The sequence below is a fragment of the Nanorana parkeri genome, unplaced genomic scaffold (assembly GCF_000935625.1).
Source record: "Nanorana parkeri isolate BGI_ZX_2015 unplaced genomic scaffold, ASM93562v1 scaffold1176, whole genome shotgun sequence".
NCBI classification, from domain to species: Eukaryota; Metazoa; Chordata; class Amphibia; order Anura; family Dicroglossidae; genus Nanorana; species Nanorana parkeri.
The window spans coordinates 327,360-342,924 of NW_017307444.1; the positions used below are offsets into that span (position 1 = coordinate 327,360).

Consider the following 15,565-nt stretch of genomic DNA (forward strand, 5'->3'; position numbering starts at 1 on the left):
CGCCGACAAAACGGCAGGAAAATGTCACTTTCGGCATTTAGCCGAAAGTGCCATTTTCGGCCGGCGCCCCCCCTTCACTTTTCGCCCGGGGCCCGCGCCCCTGCTGCACCCCCGGTTGTTACGCCACTGGTCTAAGGCAGTATTAAAGCATAGGAAAAGACTGATGGCCTAAATTTCCAGCGGAGTCATGCATGCTATGGGAAACAAGGACTGGTTTGATCTGTGTGAGCAAATATGCTTACCCGGCATGTTAGTTTCTGAATTCTGAAGCTGGCCATAGTCTTTTAGATTGTCAGCATCTAGTAAACTCACATAGATTATTCAAAAAACAGTTTAAAAGGCAACGATAATGTGCAAAGGATAGTAATCCAAAACAACCATTTAGAAATGATATTTTACTATAGCAAAATGAAAGGAGATAAGGCCTACTGGGCTGGAGACATGGTTGTTCTCCCAAGATTTGGGGGTGATCGGCAAAAACATTTTATTACCTTTTCTATGGAGAAGAAGGAACAGGGTTTTTGCCATGCCTGTGCTTAATTAACGGGTTCTGGCAATCTAAGTGAGGACTGACTGATTAATACCCCATTAATGCAACCTACTGACCAAGACTGGACAGAGTTTGAGAATACATATAAGGGCTCTGTAATATCCTCTAGAGACAGAGTGATCCAACTACAAACGTTCAACCACGGCCAAACTTAAGAAACTAGACTAAGCCCCTTCCCCTTATGCTTTCGTGACTGTGGGAAGGAAGCTGACTTTTCCACTGTTTTTGGACCTGCTGTTATATACAAAACTTCTCATCAGAGATCACTGACTTAATTTCTCTGGCATTTCCCAATATGTGTAATCTCAAAAACTGTCTCCTAGGTATTATAGATCTACAAATAGATTAGATAGCGATCTTCAATTACCCAAACGTGATAAAACCCTTCTTTGCACAGTCTATTTTTACACAAAACCTAATTATAATGATATGAAAGGAATTGTCTTCCCTCTCTCTAAGCGCATGGAAAAACATGATTACCTCCAATGTACCTTTATATAAAATCACATATGAGCTAAGGGGAAAACCACAAGTGCTTGACAAAATATGGGGATCCTGGGTTGAATCTACTCTTATGCCTTGCCCCTCAGGATCCAAGATAGACACAAATTAATGATGCATTTTGATCAATAGGTGCTGCTATGTATGTGGTACTTTTAGCAATTGAATAATGACACATGAGAGACTGGGATGTAGGATGCATTGAGTTTTATTGTTGTTGTCTTGATATATATGCATCTTAAAACCAATAAAAATAGATTTAAAAAAACATAGAAAGCCTGAAAAATCAAAATGAATTCAGCTATCTCTTCTAAGGCGGGGTATGCTTTATTTTGTTTTTGGGTTTAGATATGCTTTAACATTGGTACTACTATTTCCCCTTGCTGCTTCTATGTTTCCCTTTCTTGTGCAGAAGCACAAATCCCCCCGGAAAGTCTCTAGAAACATTTTTGTATTTGAATGTGCATTTACATTTTTGACCATATTTGAAAATAATAAGAAAAAAGATGTATTGTGATTAAAATAGGTCACTGTCTTATATGTTGTATGCCTGGAGTGGAATTCATCCAGGTTGTCAGCATCCTTGCTAACTCTTCATCTGATAATTTAGATGTGGCAGGTTGATACCTTCCTGTGTTCTTGGATCTTTAGAATCTCCCAGGATGCCACTGCTTTGCTTATTCTGCTATGGAAAGTGACAGCTGTAGGCTTCAACCAGTGTTCGCTTATAGACGGTCGGAGTGTCACTCTAATGCAGGCTCCAGGAGGTCTTGTCTTTCCAGAAGAAATGTTAAATCTTGGAAGCAATCATTTCATTGGTAAGTATGACATTTTCGTGTGCCATTATGCCTGTCTCTGTTTTATATCTTTTCCTAGCTATGTTTCTCATACAATCAGTATGGAGGAGGTATTTGTGTTTTACCTATGTGTAAAGACTGGAAGAATAAAGATATTGCCATAGAAACCAGTTAGGGTTCATGCTCATGGCCATTTGCATCATAGCAACACAGCTTGAAACGGTGAACATTCTTTATGCATTGATAAATGTGCGTCGTAATGCACGAAGAATGGAGAATGGCTCTGGGATAAAATTTAACAGTTACACATCTAAGCAGTTTTTTGTTGAACATGACGAGCAGTTTTCATTGTTTAGAGACATCACATACAATATGTATTTCAATTAGAGCTCACAAACAACTGGATAAACAAACAGCTGTCAGGAAATGTTTGAGAACCCTTTGTCTGGATAAATTACTTCTAAAATGTAATGTAATTTATTTTATTTTTTTAATTTTATGAATGTTTTAAACAATGAAGGTCATTGATGGAAAAAAATATGTGAACCTCTGGGACAGTGACATCTTACAAAGAGTGTAGTCCCTCTTTCCAGTTCACCAAGATATTCCAATACACTCTGGCTCTGCCATGCCTACAAGTCTGGAAGGGGTTAGAAAAAATGTTCTAAAGACTTGGAACTCCTCAAGTACATGGACAGCAGTTTATAAGTGGAAGTAATTCAGCAATATTAATGCTATTCTTAGGAGTGGGTACCCTACAAAGATCTGTGTAGTTGGGGTTGAGGTCAGCTGTCTGATTAGGGCCTTCTAAAGTGCATTATTGTTTCATGCAATCTGTTGTTGATTTATTTTCTTTTTTTGGACATTATCACGTCATCCAAGCCCTAAAGCAGCCCTCACTATTACATTTCCATTTATCAAGTTACACTTTGGCCTTGTCTGCCCACAAAACATTGTAGACCACCCAGGTGGCCTCCTGCAAACCTAAACAAGCAGCAAGGATTTTTCTTAGAAATCAGTGTTTTCCTTTTTTGCTAAACACCTATGAACCCAATAATTTTTCTTATAGTAGACTTATAAACAAGGGAGTTATCAAGTATGAAATGTGCCTCCACTGTCACTATCTTTGCATTGATCTTAATAGAGTGTCCTTTCCCATGGATTGCAGGATTTCGATCAAATTTATTTCATTTGTTAACCTACTGCTTGATCATGGATTGATGCACGCTCACACTATAAATTATTTTGTAATACTATACAGGTTAACTAACCTGTTCTTGTGAGGGCCTCTAAAAAACCTTATCGTGTCATATTGCTCTTTGTTAGTGACTCTGATAAAAAAATGTAAAAAGACCTGCCTGCAAAAGAAGACTACCAATGTGACAATAAAGTGGGCTGACAACACTAGGCTTGGTGGGAAAGCGAGGAAGCTATGCTGAACGGAGTGCCACCCTCATTTCTCCAAAATACACAAGTCAGCGACAAAATTATCTGATTTAAAGACGAACTCTGGGCAAATTACATACAAAAATATACTTACCAGATCCTCAATCCTTGAGGGGAGAGAGGTGGGTGGTCACCACCGCAGGATTGAGGATCAGGTGAGCATATATATCTTTTTTTCTATTTTAGACCCTAGACCAAAACAAGCACTTGGGTCTAAAATAGGTGGGTAGCCCTACTGCAAGGGTTAATTTGTAATTTGCCAGGAGTTCTTCTTTAAATCTTATGTCTGGGTGGGGCAGACAGAGTCAGTAAGACAAATCTCATATAACCCCTCACCAGAACATAGCTCCGCCTAAGACACAACTAACACAAGCTGAGCATCTTAAATTCAATGAAAACAGCTCAAGCTAGAGAAAGGGTTTATAAAACCTACACTCCTAGCAGGGTCATAAACAGTTATTTGCAGAGCCTGGAAATTCTGTCAATTCAGCCTTGACTAAATAACATGTCTTAAAGTCCCTCTCTGGTATGTGACTCCACAATACACATCTGCAAGACTGGTTTTGTACTATACAGAGTTAGGTTTCATAACATTTTCATACTCCCTGCTATGATAAGATTACTTTTATAACAAGTGTTTACACAAAATGTATAAGAAACTAATGATCAAAGTAAATACCAAACACTTATACTACAGGGGGGGCAGAAAGATGGGACACATTACCCTTTCTAAGAAAGACATACATAGGAATTATATCATGTATGGTGTCTGACAATTTATAATATTATTCTGTGGAATGATACATTTGTTGCTGGACTGGAAAACATGGTCATCTGGATATATTGATATAGTATGAAAAATTGGCATTAAGGGAGTCTCCATTGATGTATAATAAATAACTTCAACACTACTACACAATGCCCCTCACCTCTTTTCATTTGGTGGGGGGTTGGCTCAGCGACACCCTTTAGAGGGTCAACAGCTAGAGCAGCTGGATTTAAGACTGCAACCATCCCAACTAATACTTACCTTTGCCATTACCCGTGCCTTGAATCTGCGCTCTCTTGAAGACCTAAGCTGTATAAGAATTTCCTGCATCTGACACATCTTCAGCATCCAACACACTTCTACCCATCTACGTCACTACAGGACACTGCATTGATGTAGAGTCTGGTGAATTGAACCATAGAACGCAGTAGGAGATCACACCCGTAGGTATGTCTAATGCAGATGTTTCAGACAGCATAGCTCTTAAGAGAGCTAGGGGAAGGTGGGATAGGTAAGTATTGATAGCCTTCTCTTGCAGAGTGTGATGGTGTTATTTTTGGTGTGACTTTTTTTCATATGGCATGGAAAGTAAAGCTGTCACCTGAATTGAGTTTAACACCAGACATATAGCTTGGAATACCTGACTTCTTGAACCCTCTTGTGTACTTTTTCTATCCTTGACCTTGATTGTACATAAGTACAATACACAAAAATTAAACCTTACAATGTGTATAGGGAACATAGCCTATCACTCAACTTCCTTTGGTCAGTTATATAAAAATCCTATAACACTCTTGCTTGTGTTCCTGGAACATGGAGTGGGAATTTCTTGCTGTCTCCCACATGCTTAAAGCCTGATGTAAAAAATGCAAAAAGCTTCATTACAGCAAAAAGGTATATTTAAACGAAAGCTGTGTGTGACTGGTGATGTGGAAAGCGTGAAGAGAGGAAGTTACACAATCTTACTAAGATTATATAGAGCAGAATCTTCTATTGTTGCAGGGGATTCCAGATTGAGGTTAACTGAGTATCAATTCTGATTTTAGCTAAGCCGCAGTGTTTACTTGATAGCTTCAGTAGCTCACTGAATACTTTCACATGCTTGGAGTTGCTCATTAATTGTTAAAAATGTGATTGTTGTTATTGTTATTATTATTATTGTATTATGAATATTATTATATTAATATTTTGGAAATGATTCATGCATATACCCCAACATACATTTGCTCACATCTGTATATATTTGTAAATGTAATAGTGAAGAATTATTTTGCCCAGATAACTGATAACATGCTGACGATCGTGGTTTCATTTTAGGTTTTGTGAATGATTCTGTGAGCAAATGCATTGTGGCCTTACGTCTCGTTGTGCTGGTTAAAGCCACGGATTGTGCACCAGAAGGCAGTAGCCCAGAAACTCCACATTGCTATGGCAAGGGGGAATGTGTCACCAAGAAGACTGAGGTGAGCGGAACAATATTTATTCTTCAGCTTTACTTAAAATATTGCATGTGCTTTATGAACCTATATTTGTAACAGATTCAAAGTATATGTAAACCCTAACAATGAACTCTTGTTTGGTCCATTTAATTTGTTAAATATACCATTTTGTATTGAGTATTTTGTTCTGTCTGTACAAGTGTAAAAAATACCCATTGATTCTGCCAGAAATCAGCTGATAACTTCTATGGTCTCTGCCGGTGTTTTTATCATTTACATTATTCCCAGCTGTTTCTGTGCACTGCAAAATAGCTTCCACCTATGTTATGGAGAAAAGGAGAAGGGATTAGTTTCTGCAGTCCTGCAGGCTGCTATGTACAATCACACGCAGCACCTGTCCTTCCCGGGAGCAGCCCGATACGGCCATGCACGCCGCGCGGATCTGTATGGGCCGACTCTTAGCAGTGTGAATGAGGCCTAAGTGTGTGTCAATGGACTTTTTTTTCTGTTAAAACTGCTTCTATCCCTAAGCAAGTCAATGAGATTGTAAAAGCAGGTTTAAGCAGGTGGATGCAGCTTAGAAGGGGGTCTAATGCAAGTCCGCAGAAGGTCAGCTGCAATTAGTTCTAAATTATCTAATTTGCCCATGGACACACACACTCTTACACAGATTTCGTTCCAAACGTTTTCCAGCCTAATGCATTACATAGTATAGTGTAGAAAGGACCTTGTTTACCAATTTGTCCCAAGTAAGAACCATTTTAGATGTCATATAACTACCAATCTCAGTCTAGCCTGCACTGGGAGATAACAGAGAATAAAAGAAACAAGGGACAGTAAACAGTGCAGGCGTCTGACCACATAAGGCTGGGTTCCCACCTAGGCGGTTTTCCGCGCTTTCGTACTCGTGGAAAACCGCTCAAGCAGGGAAATGCCATTATTTTCAGTGTGTATGGTTCCCATCTGTGCGGTTTTCCGCGAGTACGAACGCGCGGGAAACCGGCCTACGCCCAAAGAAGTACATGTACTTCTTTGGGGCGTTTTGGTCGGGCGGTTCCATTGGGATACAGCCATTGGGATACAGCCAAGTATCCCTCGGAAACGCGCGTTTGCCGCGCTGGTTTTTTACCGCGCGGAAAACGCGCATATTCAATCCGCCCAGGTGGGAACCCAGCCTTACAGTCTATTTTTAAGCATCGTTCCATTAACATTAAATATTGTAAAATAATCTGAATAATGTATAAATCTGAATAATGTGAAAGCAGGCATGGTGAGCAGAGTGTAATCTTCTGGATGAACACGGTAAACTTTGTTTTTTCCAACTCTATTGTAAATAATGTTGATACTGCACTACCATGGTTCTAGAATATTCTAAGACCCTTACAAGTGATTAAAGCTGAAGTCTCGGTTAAGCTTACTTGAATCTTGGTGTGCTTTGTGTATTTCTTCCACATCTATGCAGTAATCCACTGTGAAACGTTGCCTCTGTAATAAAGACCGGTCACCGTTGCTCTCACTCCTCGTGCATGGTGACTGGTCTTGTATCCGCCCCTCCTGTAGTTTATTGAAGGCACTCTGTAGTGGGTGGAGCCTGCTGGGTCCCTTCCACAGTTCTGCTCTATGCACAAGTTAAGTGCAGAGCAGTGAGATGTCTCCTGCTACTTTTATATGGTTCTTTCTGTATTTGTAAAGGCGTTGGATGCACACAAAGTGGATTCATATGCTTTGTGGCTATTGAGGAATATATTTAAGTGAACGTTTTGCTTTAAGTTCAGCTTTAAAGATTAAGTTCAGGAAAAAAAAAAGAAAGAAATACACAATTGAAATTCATGTTTGGAGCTCTTTTACTTTAGCTTTTTTGTCAATTAATTTCTAATATTTATACAGCCCTGTGAAACAGAATAGCCAGTTTGGTGACCTCACTTTTCTATTCTGCTGTTAGCAATACAGCTTGTTCACCTCCCTACCCTGTGACTGTTACTAGGCAATGAGGGAGCAGCAGCAGACTGATAAGGTCATTTTTTTTCTCTTTCCATGTCTAAGCATGTTTCTTGTCAGCACATGCACATGCACATGCTGCAGACCCTGATTGGCTCAGTATTGACCTTCAATCTTCCAGTGCTACACAGATACCGGGAGACTAATAATAACTTACATGAGTTACATTTACATACACGTTTAATACTTATTTCATTAATACATAACTAGATTATATGGTTATTTTATATTTGTCATAGGTTCAGCTTTAATCCTTCCATTATCCATTGAATCTGGTGGGCTTACTTGTTCATTCTGCATTTTAAAGTGACAGCTGTCCAAACCACACAAACTTTCTTCGGATTGAGCGTAGTATTTCCTGGCCCTTCCTATAAATACGCAGTTAATTCATATTTCATTGCTGCGATAAAGAAGCTACTTAAGGTTTATCTTCAAAGCTGTTTAGCAGAGAAACAGATTTAGCATGATAGTGATAGTATGGATTAATCTTGGCAAGCCTGATGCCTGCATTTCACTATGCGCTATCAGTAATCTTGTTATTTCTGATGGTGTTTGCCAAGGCGGAATTATACCTTTTGCTGGAGCCTACATAAACATATCACAAATAACATTGAAATGCAGCCAAGCTCCTCAATGTTTCATTATGCTGTGGTAAAGATACGTGTTTCTAACAATACTCCCTCCTTTCTGCCCGCCGTCATAAAAGAAGAAATACATCTAAAAACTCTCCTCTCTAAGGGAGCTGTAATAGCAGTTTGTTACAATATCTAAGAGGTTGCACAGCGAAAATATCTTACCGTCACGCAACCCTTCGCTAAAATTCCACTGATTGCAATGTCAGCAAAACTGCATCCATTATGCTTTAACTGCTTGAAGACCAGGTGTTTAGATCCCCTTTCTGGCCAGGCCATTTTTCAGTGTTCAGCGCTGCAGTACTTTGACTGACATTTATTCCGTCATGCAACGCTGTACTGAAATGAATTTTATACCATTTTTTGGGGACAGATAGAGCTTTCTTTTGGATGGCCTCAAGAGAACTAACTCCTCACAGTACAAAAAAGTATAGGCAGCCATTTTGTGCAATAATATTCATATGTCTTTCTTAGTATTGTTAGGTGTCCCTAGAATATTCTTAAATATATAAATATATGTATGTTTTGGGGCAATAAATACTGAGCGGAGTTGTAATGTAAAAACGCAAACCATGCACCAGGTACCAATGAAATTTCCCCATAGCAAAGCAACTCCACTTCCTCAATTCAATCTACCCTTATTCTGGCTACTAGACTGTCACTAGACTCTTTCCTGATGTCTCTGTTTGAAAAAAGAAAAAAGGAATGAAGAAATTATTTATTATGCTATATGGGGGGGGGGGGGGGGGTGAGGAGACGGTGGAGAGTTTGTGAGAAATGAGGCAAGTACACTATATGGCTAAACGTAGGTGGACACCTCTCCAGATTGTTGAGTTAAGGTGTTTCCAGTGAACTTCTATCCTTGTGGTAACAGTTTGGTGAAGGCCCTTTTCTGTTCCAGCATGAGTGTCCCCTTGTGCACAAAGCCAGCTTCATGAGACATGGTTTGATGAGTTTTGTGGAGAGTAATTTGAGTGGCCTGCACACTAACCTCAATCTTAACCTCAACCCTACTAAACATCTTCATTCATTTGTTGATTGTGAGCCAGGTCGTCTTGTCCATTATTCACTTTATAACACACCAGTTAGGCCACATCTTAAGTATGCAATTCAACTTTGGTCACCAATCCTCAGGAAAGATGTCCTTGAACTAGAGAAGGGCACCAGAATTAATAAGGGGGGTAAAGGGCCTCAGTCGTGGAGATAGACTACAGAAATTAACCTTAACCTTAAAGAAAAGGGCTAAGAGGGGATATAACTGCAATTTACAACTTATCAATGGGGAGCACAGTATAGGGAATAAGCTGTTTAAACTAAGATCTCTGAAGATAGCATGTGGACACAACAAGAAGTTGGATGAGATGTGGTTTAAAAGGGGAACTATGGGGTCAGTGTTTTTCCCCATAGTTCTCCTTGGGGTAACGGGAGGACACAAACTAGCGCCCTCCCGTTACCCTAAGCTCAGTATACCGCGAGCTACAGCTCGCGGTATACTGAGACGCCGCACCTGGAGCGGATCCCGACTTAGATGACGGGATCCGCCCAGCTGCGTGAGTGACAGCTGGCTCTGCCTATCTAGAGGCAGAGCCAGCTGTACCCGCCCCCTCCCCGTCCGTTCCGCCAGTCAGCGCTGGCAGATCGGAGCGGGGAGAGGGGAATCCAGCCCCTCCCCCTGTCACGGCAGAGAGCCGTGACAGGATCGAGAGGTGAGGGAACCCGGTATGTGTTCTCTCACCTCCCGATCTACTGAGCCGACCTGTGACAGTCTCATTGTCACAGGTCGGCTTAGAACTATGAGGTGAGTGGAAATCACTCATGTCATAGTTCTCCTTTAATTTCAGATTGCATAGGACTGTCAGAGCTTCAGAAAGCACTTAAAGTCTAAGTTCACCTTTTACAAAAATTAAAGAAATGCATATTTAATAAAATATATAAAAATATGCTTTTCTTTAATTTTTGCATTCAAGCCTGGAAAGCATTGCAATTGTGATCACTTAATCAGGGCTGCAAAGCTCAGGCTTCTGCACATTCTCTCCCAGGCAGAGCTCCATTCTGAGGGACGGAGTTTCAGTTAGCAGAGATGGGGAAGGACGGCTGGACTTCAAACTGCATTAAATCACCTCATACAGCATCCAGCCGTCCTCTCTCTGGTTAGATGCGGTAGAGCTGTACTTATTTCTATCCAGCCATCCTTCCCCAACTGAATGTGCAGAAGCCTGAGTTCTGCAGCCTGATTGAGCGATCACAGTTATTGCAACTTTCCAGGCTTGCATTGCGCTTTCCAGGCTTGCAGCACATTGCGTTTCCATTGAAGTCTATTGGGCCAAGAAGCACAGAATCTGCCAATAAAAAGCTCATGTACTTGCTGCAAGCTACAGGTGTTTTGCTACAGGCGACAAGACGCTCAGATGTGAACAAGACCATTGAAATGAATGGGGGGGTTTGCCTTTTGTGGAACAGTTTTTTAAACAGAAAAAGCGCTACAAAACGCTCGGTGTGAATGAGGGCTTCATCTCATGTATAGTGATGCGCCATTAGCCAAGCACAATTTTGCTGGGGGGCAGATATAAAATTGTAAATCGTGATACATGCTGAATATTCCAGGTGGCTAGTGATTGTTAAGTCTACTGATCGGTGTGTTTTAAGAGACTCTTAAGGTAAGTTCAGACTAGGAGAGACAAATCATGAATTCTTGCCAATAGCCACATGCTTTATGTCTTCTTATTACATATGTTTGGCGGTTTAGAGATAAAATATTTTTCTGCGTTATATCCTTTGGGTTATGTAATTTACCCTCCTCTAGATTCTTATTTACTTCTGCCAGTCCCATTTCATTCCCAGCTCCAGAGATGTGTAGATTCCATATCAATGAAAAGAAGCATTAACCCTTTGTGTGACCCTTGTACTTTGAATCATTACATGACATGGCTGGCAACTGTGGCCTACAGGAGGATTAATGGACACGCTTATAGCGAATGCAACTCACACACAGTCTAACACACACACACATCTCTAGCAATAACTCGAATCAGATTAAAGCAACTTTTTTATTAACAAGCTGTTCTTGTTATCATGTGAAAGGTTTATTTATCTCCCCAGGGTATTAAAGCTCTTTGTTACAGATATTGGGAATGAGTCTCCGAAAATTAAATCTTGCTTGTAATGCTTCTGTGTGCTGATACAAAACACTATTAGTATACTTGCCAAATAAAGTTATTTATCATGTGTAGGAGAAAGAAGTGTATGAAGTTAATAGAGTAGACTTAGTTCACTGCAGTAACCCAGTTCACTGCAGTTAAATATCATTGTATAGGTAGGATTCACAAAATTGAACAAACATACTATTTTGGGCTCAGCTGCAGGCCCCACTATCAGCTGCTAGTCTGCAGGAGCCAGAAAATCTAAAAATTAAAAAGGAATGGGTTTGGTCATTTGATCACTTGACTGACATCAATACTTTCCGGCTTCTTTAAATATTAACTATAAAGGGTACTATATCTATCTAATCTCAATGCAGTTGCAGAGAAACAACAACCCTCTCTTTGTGAAAACACTGTTTTGGGGTCATGATGCTTCTAAAGGGTCACCAAGATATAAATAAGTTAAAAATCCAACATGCCTCTATGGCTATACCTTCTCTCTATTTATAGTCTGAGTCATACACTATATGAAGCCTGGTCTCCCCTGCATCCCATCCTTTGTGAAAGGTCTAATGGCCACAAGATTCACAGAGCAGGCAGAGATGCCGGGGAAGCCAGAGTTTACATAATAATCTTCCAAAAGGAGCTGCAGCGAGACTTCAGTGCCAACTAATTATTTTTTTGTTTAGTTTGCCCGCTTATTTGAATCATCATCATGGGCAACAATTAGCAAATACAAAAAGATGCTCTACAATATAACAATATATGCACATAGTCATACGAAAGCATGGTGCATCCCCCCCAACTCGTGCTTTTGGATGACTGCTTTTCCCAAAAGTATGCAGAGAGCTGTACCCTGCTCGTAGTTTTAATGCAAATTGTTCACATTTGACTGGAGTGTAGCAATAACAGAAGGCACTATGTTATGGCTGTATATACCTGTATCTCAAAGTTGTTAATGTGCGTCTCTGGGGCCCTTGTTCTCACGTACAATCAGCATTCATATTCACACTAATACTCCAACTGTAAGCTCTGGCAGACCTCTTGACTAATGTAAATCTCAAACCCTCCTTTATTCCCACAGGCAAACTCATTGCATTGTGGGATGCAGGAGGAGATGCAAGGGCTCTGAAATGACATGGAGGCATGCTAAGCAATTCAAAATTCCCAGCAGAGGTAGTAAAGTCTATTAAGTCCTTCCCTGGGAAACTCTGCTTAGCATGCCCCCCCCCCCCCCCCCCCTTCCAGCAGCAAATTGACAGCCTTTCTGCCTCCTAATCTCTTAGGGCCCAGTCATACTTATCATTTGCAGTGTGCACGCTACTGCTATGCACTATACACACATTAGTGTGATGCAGCTGCACTCATTTTCCAAGGCACCCCAGTGCATTAGACAACACAAATCCATTGCATATGTGTTGCAATGCACTACAACACACTGTAATGTACTACTGTGTGCTGTGGTGCTCTAGCTCAGAAAAAATGGTGCTTGTCTGTTTTTTGTTGCCCTGAGCTTCTGGGAGAATGACTTAAAGGACTTCATTGCTTCTGCTGTGATCTTTGAGGATTAATTTCTGTGCATATTTCCATGTCTTCTCAATGTCGTGCTGTGAATTTTGAGAATCAATTACTTCATTATGCCAGCAACTACAGAGGTCAGTGGGGGTTGCTATTAAAGCTCATGCACTGCTTGTTAAGAATAGGTAAATACTTAAATGGCCATAGCCTTACTACAGGTTCACAGAGACCCCATTCTTTCTTAAAGTAATTTGGCACTGCTGATCTCTAAAGGAGGATTGATATGTTCATATCTCATGATCATTACTGGTTGCTAAGAAAGAGCTGCTAACTTCCACCATCTATTGGCTTATTTATGTAATATTGGTGCTGTGCTTTATTTTTTGCTTTCCCTCTTCTGCCTTTTTCCAGTCCCTTTGTTTTTATACCTCATATTTATTTTTTCTTTCTCCCTCCCTCAAAGGAGACATATTCCTGCCATTGTGAAGAAGGTTACATTGGCACCTACTGTGAGGAGTTTGATGCCTGCCACAGTCACCCCTGTATGAATAATGCCACATGCAGTGACCTCCTGCAGAGGCATGATGCGAAAAATGCTACCTGTTCTTGCTTGCCTGGTATGTGTGCTGTGTGAACTTTATGGCAGCCATTACTAACAACTCTGATTGAAATTATACAATGTTATGGGATATATTGGTATTCATCATGTCTCTGTTCTCTGGTCAGGCTACACTGGTGAATTCTGCGAGTCCATGGTGGATCACTGCTCTCCTCAGCCATGCAGGAATGGAGCTACATGTATCACCAGCCCCAGCGGCTTCAGCTGCCAGTGTCCTGAAGGTAAGTTCCTCTTTACAGAGACACCTTCTGTGTTTAGTTGCATGATAGTAACACAGTATGTAGATGCTGGAACAATGGTAACTTATGTCTTGCAAGAGCAGCCATACCATATTCATTAAATAGCTATTGGGCAAAATTAACATGTATTCACGTGTAATACACAATGAAGGCAATTTATCAAAACTGGAGCAGACAAAATCTGCAGCAGTTGCCCATGACAACCAATCAGCTACTCTCTTCAGTTTGTCCAGTTAAAGCGGACCTTTACACTCAAAAATCAAATTCATACCTCTGTATGATGATTAATAATAACATAGACATGTCAGGTGTAAAATGCTGTTTATTATGAAATACTTCCACTTGCAGAGCATTCACTTCCTGCTTTGAAAAAGCAAAATTACTTCAGTTTGCCAAAGCAATGCACACTGGGATTGCCTTGTCATCAGCAGAGCATTGCTGGGAAATCTCATCTATAATCTCACGAGATCTCAGGGAAAGGCATTTTCCTTCCCTGAGATGATGTGAATGGTCGCATGTCCTAGTCACATGTCTAGTCACATGTGCCAAAAATCCAGGAAGTGAATGGGGAGCTAGTAATCTGTCCTTAGTAAACATGGCCACTGTCAGAAGACTGGGGAAGAAAAGAAAAATAAGCTATGCAAAGAATAATAAATATAAATAATAAAAAGCCTGCAACTATCTAGAAGTATGTGTTTGAAGATTGACATTACTAAACATTTCAAAAGGTGTCTTGATTGTCATTCTAAAGATATGGGTAAAGGTCAGCTTTAAGATTTGAAAATGGAAGATAGAAGCTAATTGGTTGCAGTGCACAGCTGCTCCAGAATTTGTCTGCTCCAATTTTGATAAATTCTCCTCCTTGTCTATTAAATTCCTATGATACTAAATGGACAGCCCAAGACTTCCCTATTTCCAGCTAATCTGGCCACACTTGGCAATAGGCAAATCTGAAATATATAAGTGGTTGAGGGATGTGCTAAGCACCTGTACCACGCGTGGGATAATAAAAACTGTTGTTCAAGTGCCACAAATTTGCGCTAAAACATCTCTTGCATTTTCCATCCCAACCCAACATCATCTAAGATAGATATCAGACAGGCACGTTAGCAGCTGCCCATACATGACAGCATTCTCTGTACATCTATGGACACTTTAAAAGGTTACATTACTTCCCCTCTCCCTGAACTCACTACTCCCCTCTCCTGCTGTATACTCTGTTGTATTTTTGCTGCTTGCTGATTGTTCTCTTGCTTACTTGTAATGTCAGCATATCCCTATGGGTCTATGTAGCTCTCCTTTGTCTTTGCTTCCATGAACTGTTGGATGTATAGTGCCTTTTGCTGTAATGTTATTGTTTTATAAAAGCTTAATAAAATAGCTCTGTTAAAAAAAATGTAAAATTGCTGTTGTTTTTTAGGACAGTCAAACCTATGTGTTGCAGTAGCATATAGTAAACTGTGACTTACCACAATTAAATGGTATCCCAACAGACAAGTGGTGTAGGTGCCAACAGACCCAAGCTGCAGCACACTACAACACAAATGTGCTGCATTAACAATATACTACAGGTCTGTTTTTTTTTTTTTTTCCTTGTTGCCTTGCATTGGTAGCTCTTTTAGCTAGTGGTAATTGGCCCAACTCATGTGATTTACTATGACCCATCACTCTGATGGGAAGCTTTTTGCATGCAGGTGGTGAGCTAACCTTCATTCTGCCTTTTAATGAGCCTAAATGCCAAAACATTTTTGTGGAAGGGCTAGAAAACCAGGTTTTTACTGCTTATGTGTCTCTGATGAAGAGATTCACCCCTCTATTTGTCTTGGTGACCATTGTCACTGTGACAGAGAGTGAGGGAAAATCCAAATTCTTAAGTTGTCACCAGAGTAGAAGTAGGGGGCAAGTGTTCGAATGGGA

General features: G+C 40.4%; 1 protein-coding gene across 1 annotated transcript in view; it reads left to right on the forward strand.

Annotated features, from left to right (window-relative positions):
• The window catches only part of DNER (delta/notch like EGF repeat containing), a 169,196-nt gene that overhangs the window by 102,990 nt on the left and 50,641 nt on the right, over nt 1–15,565 (forward strand). Inside the window, exons 4-7 of the mRNA XM_018568368.1 lie at nt 1,703–1,869; nt 5,381–5,526; nt 13,254–13,407; nt 13,517–13,630. Coding sequence (XP_018423870.1) covers nt 1,703–1,869; nt 5,381–5,526; nt 13,254–13,407; nt 13,517–13,630 — 581 coding nt within the window. The remainder of the gene's footprint in view (nt 1–1,702; nt 1,870–5,380; nt 5,527–13,253; nt 13,408–13,516; nt 13,631–15,565) is intronic.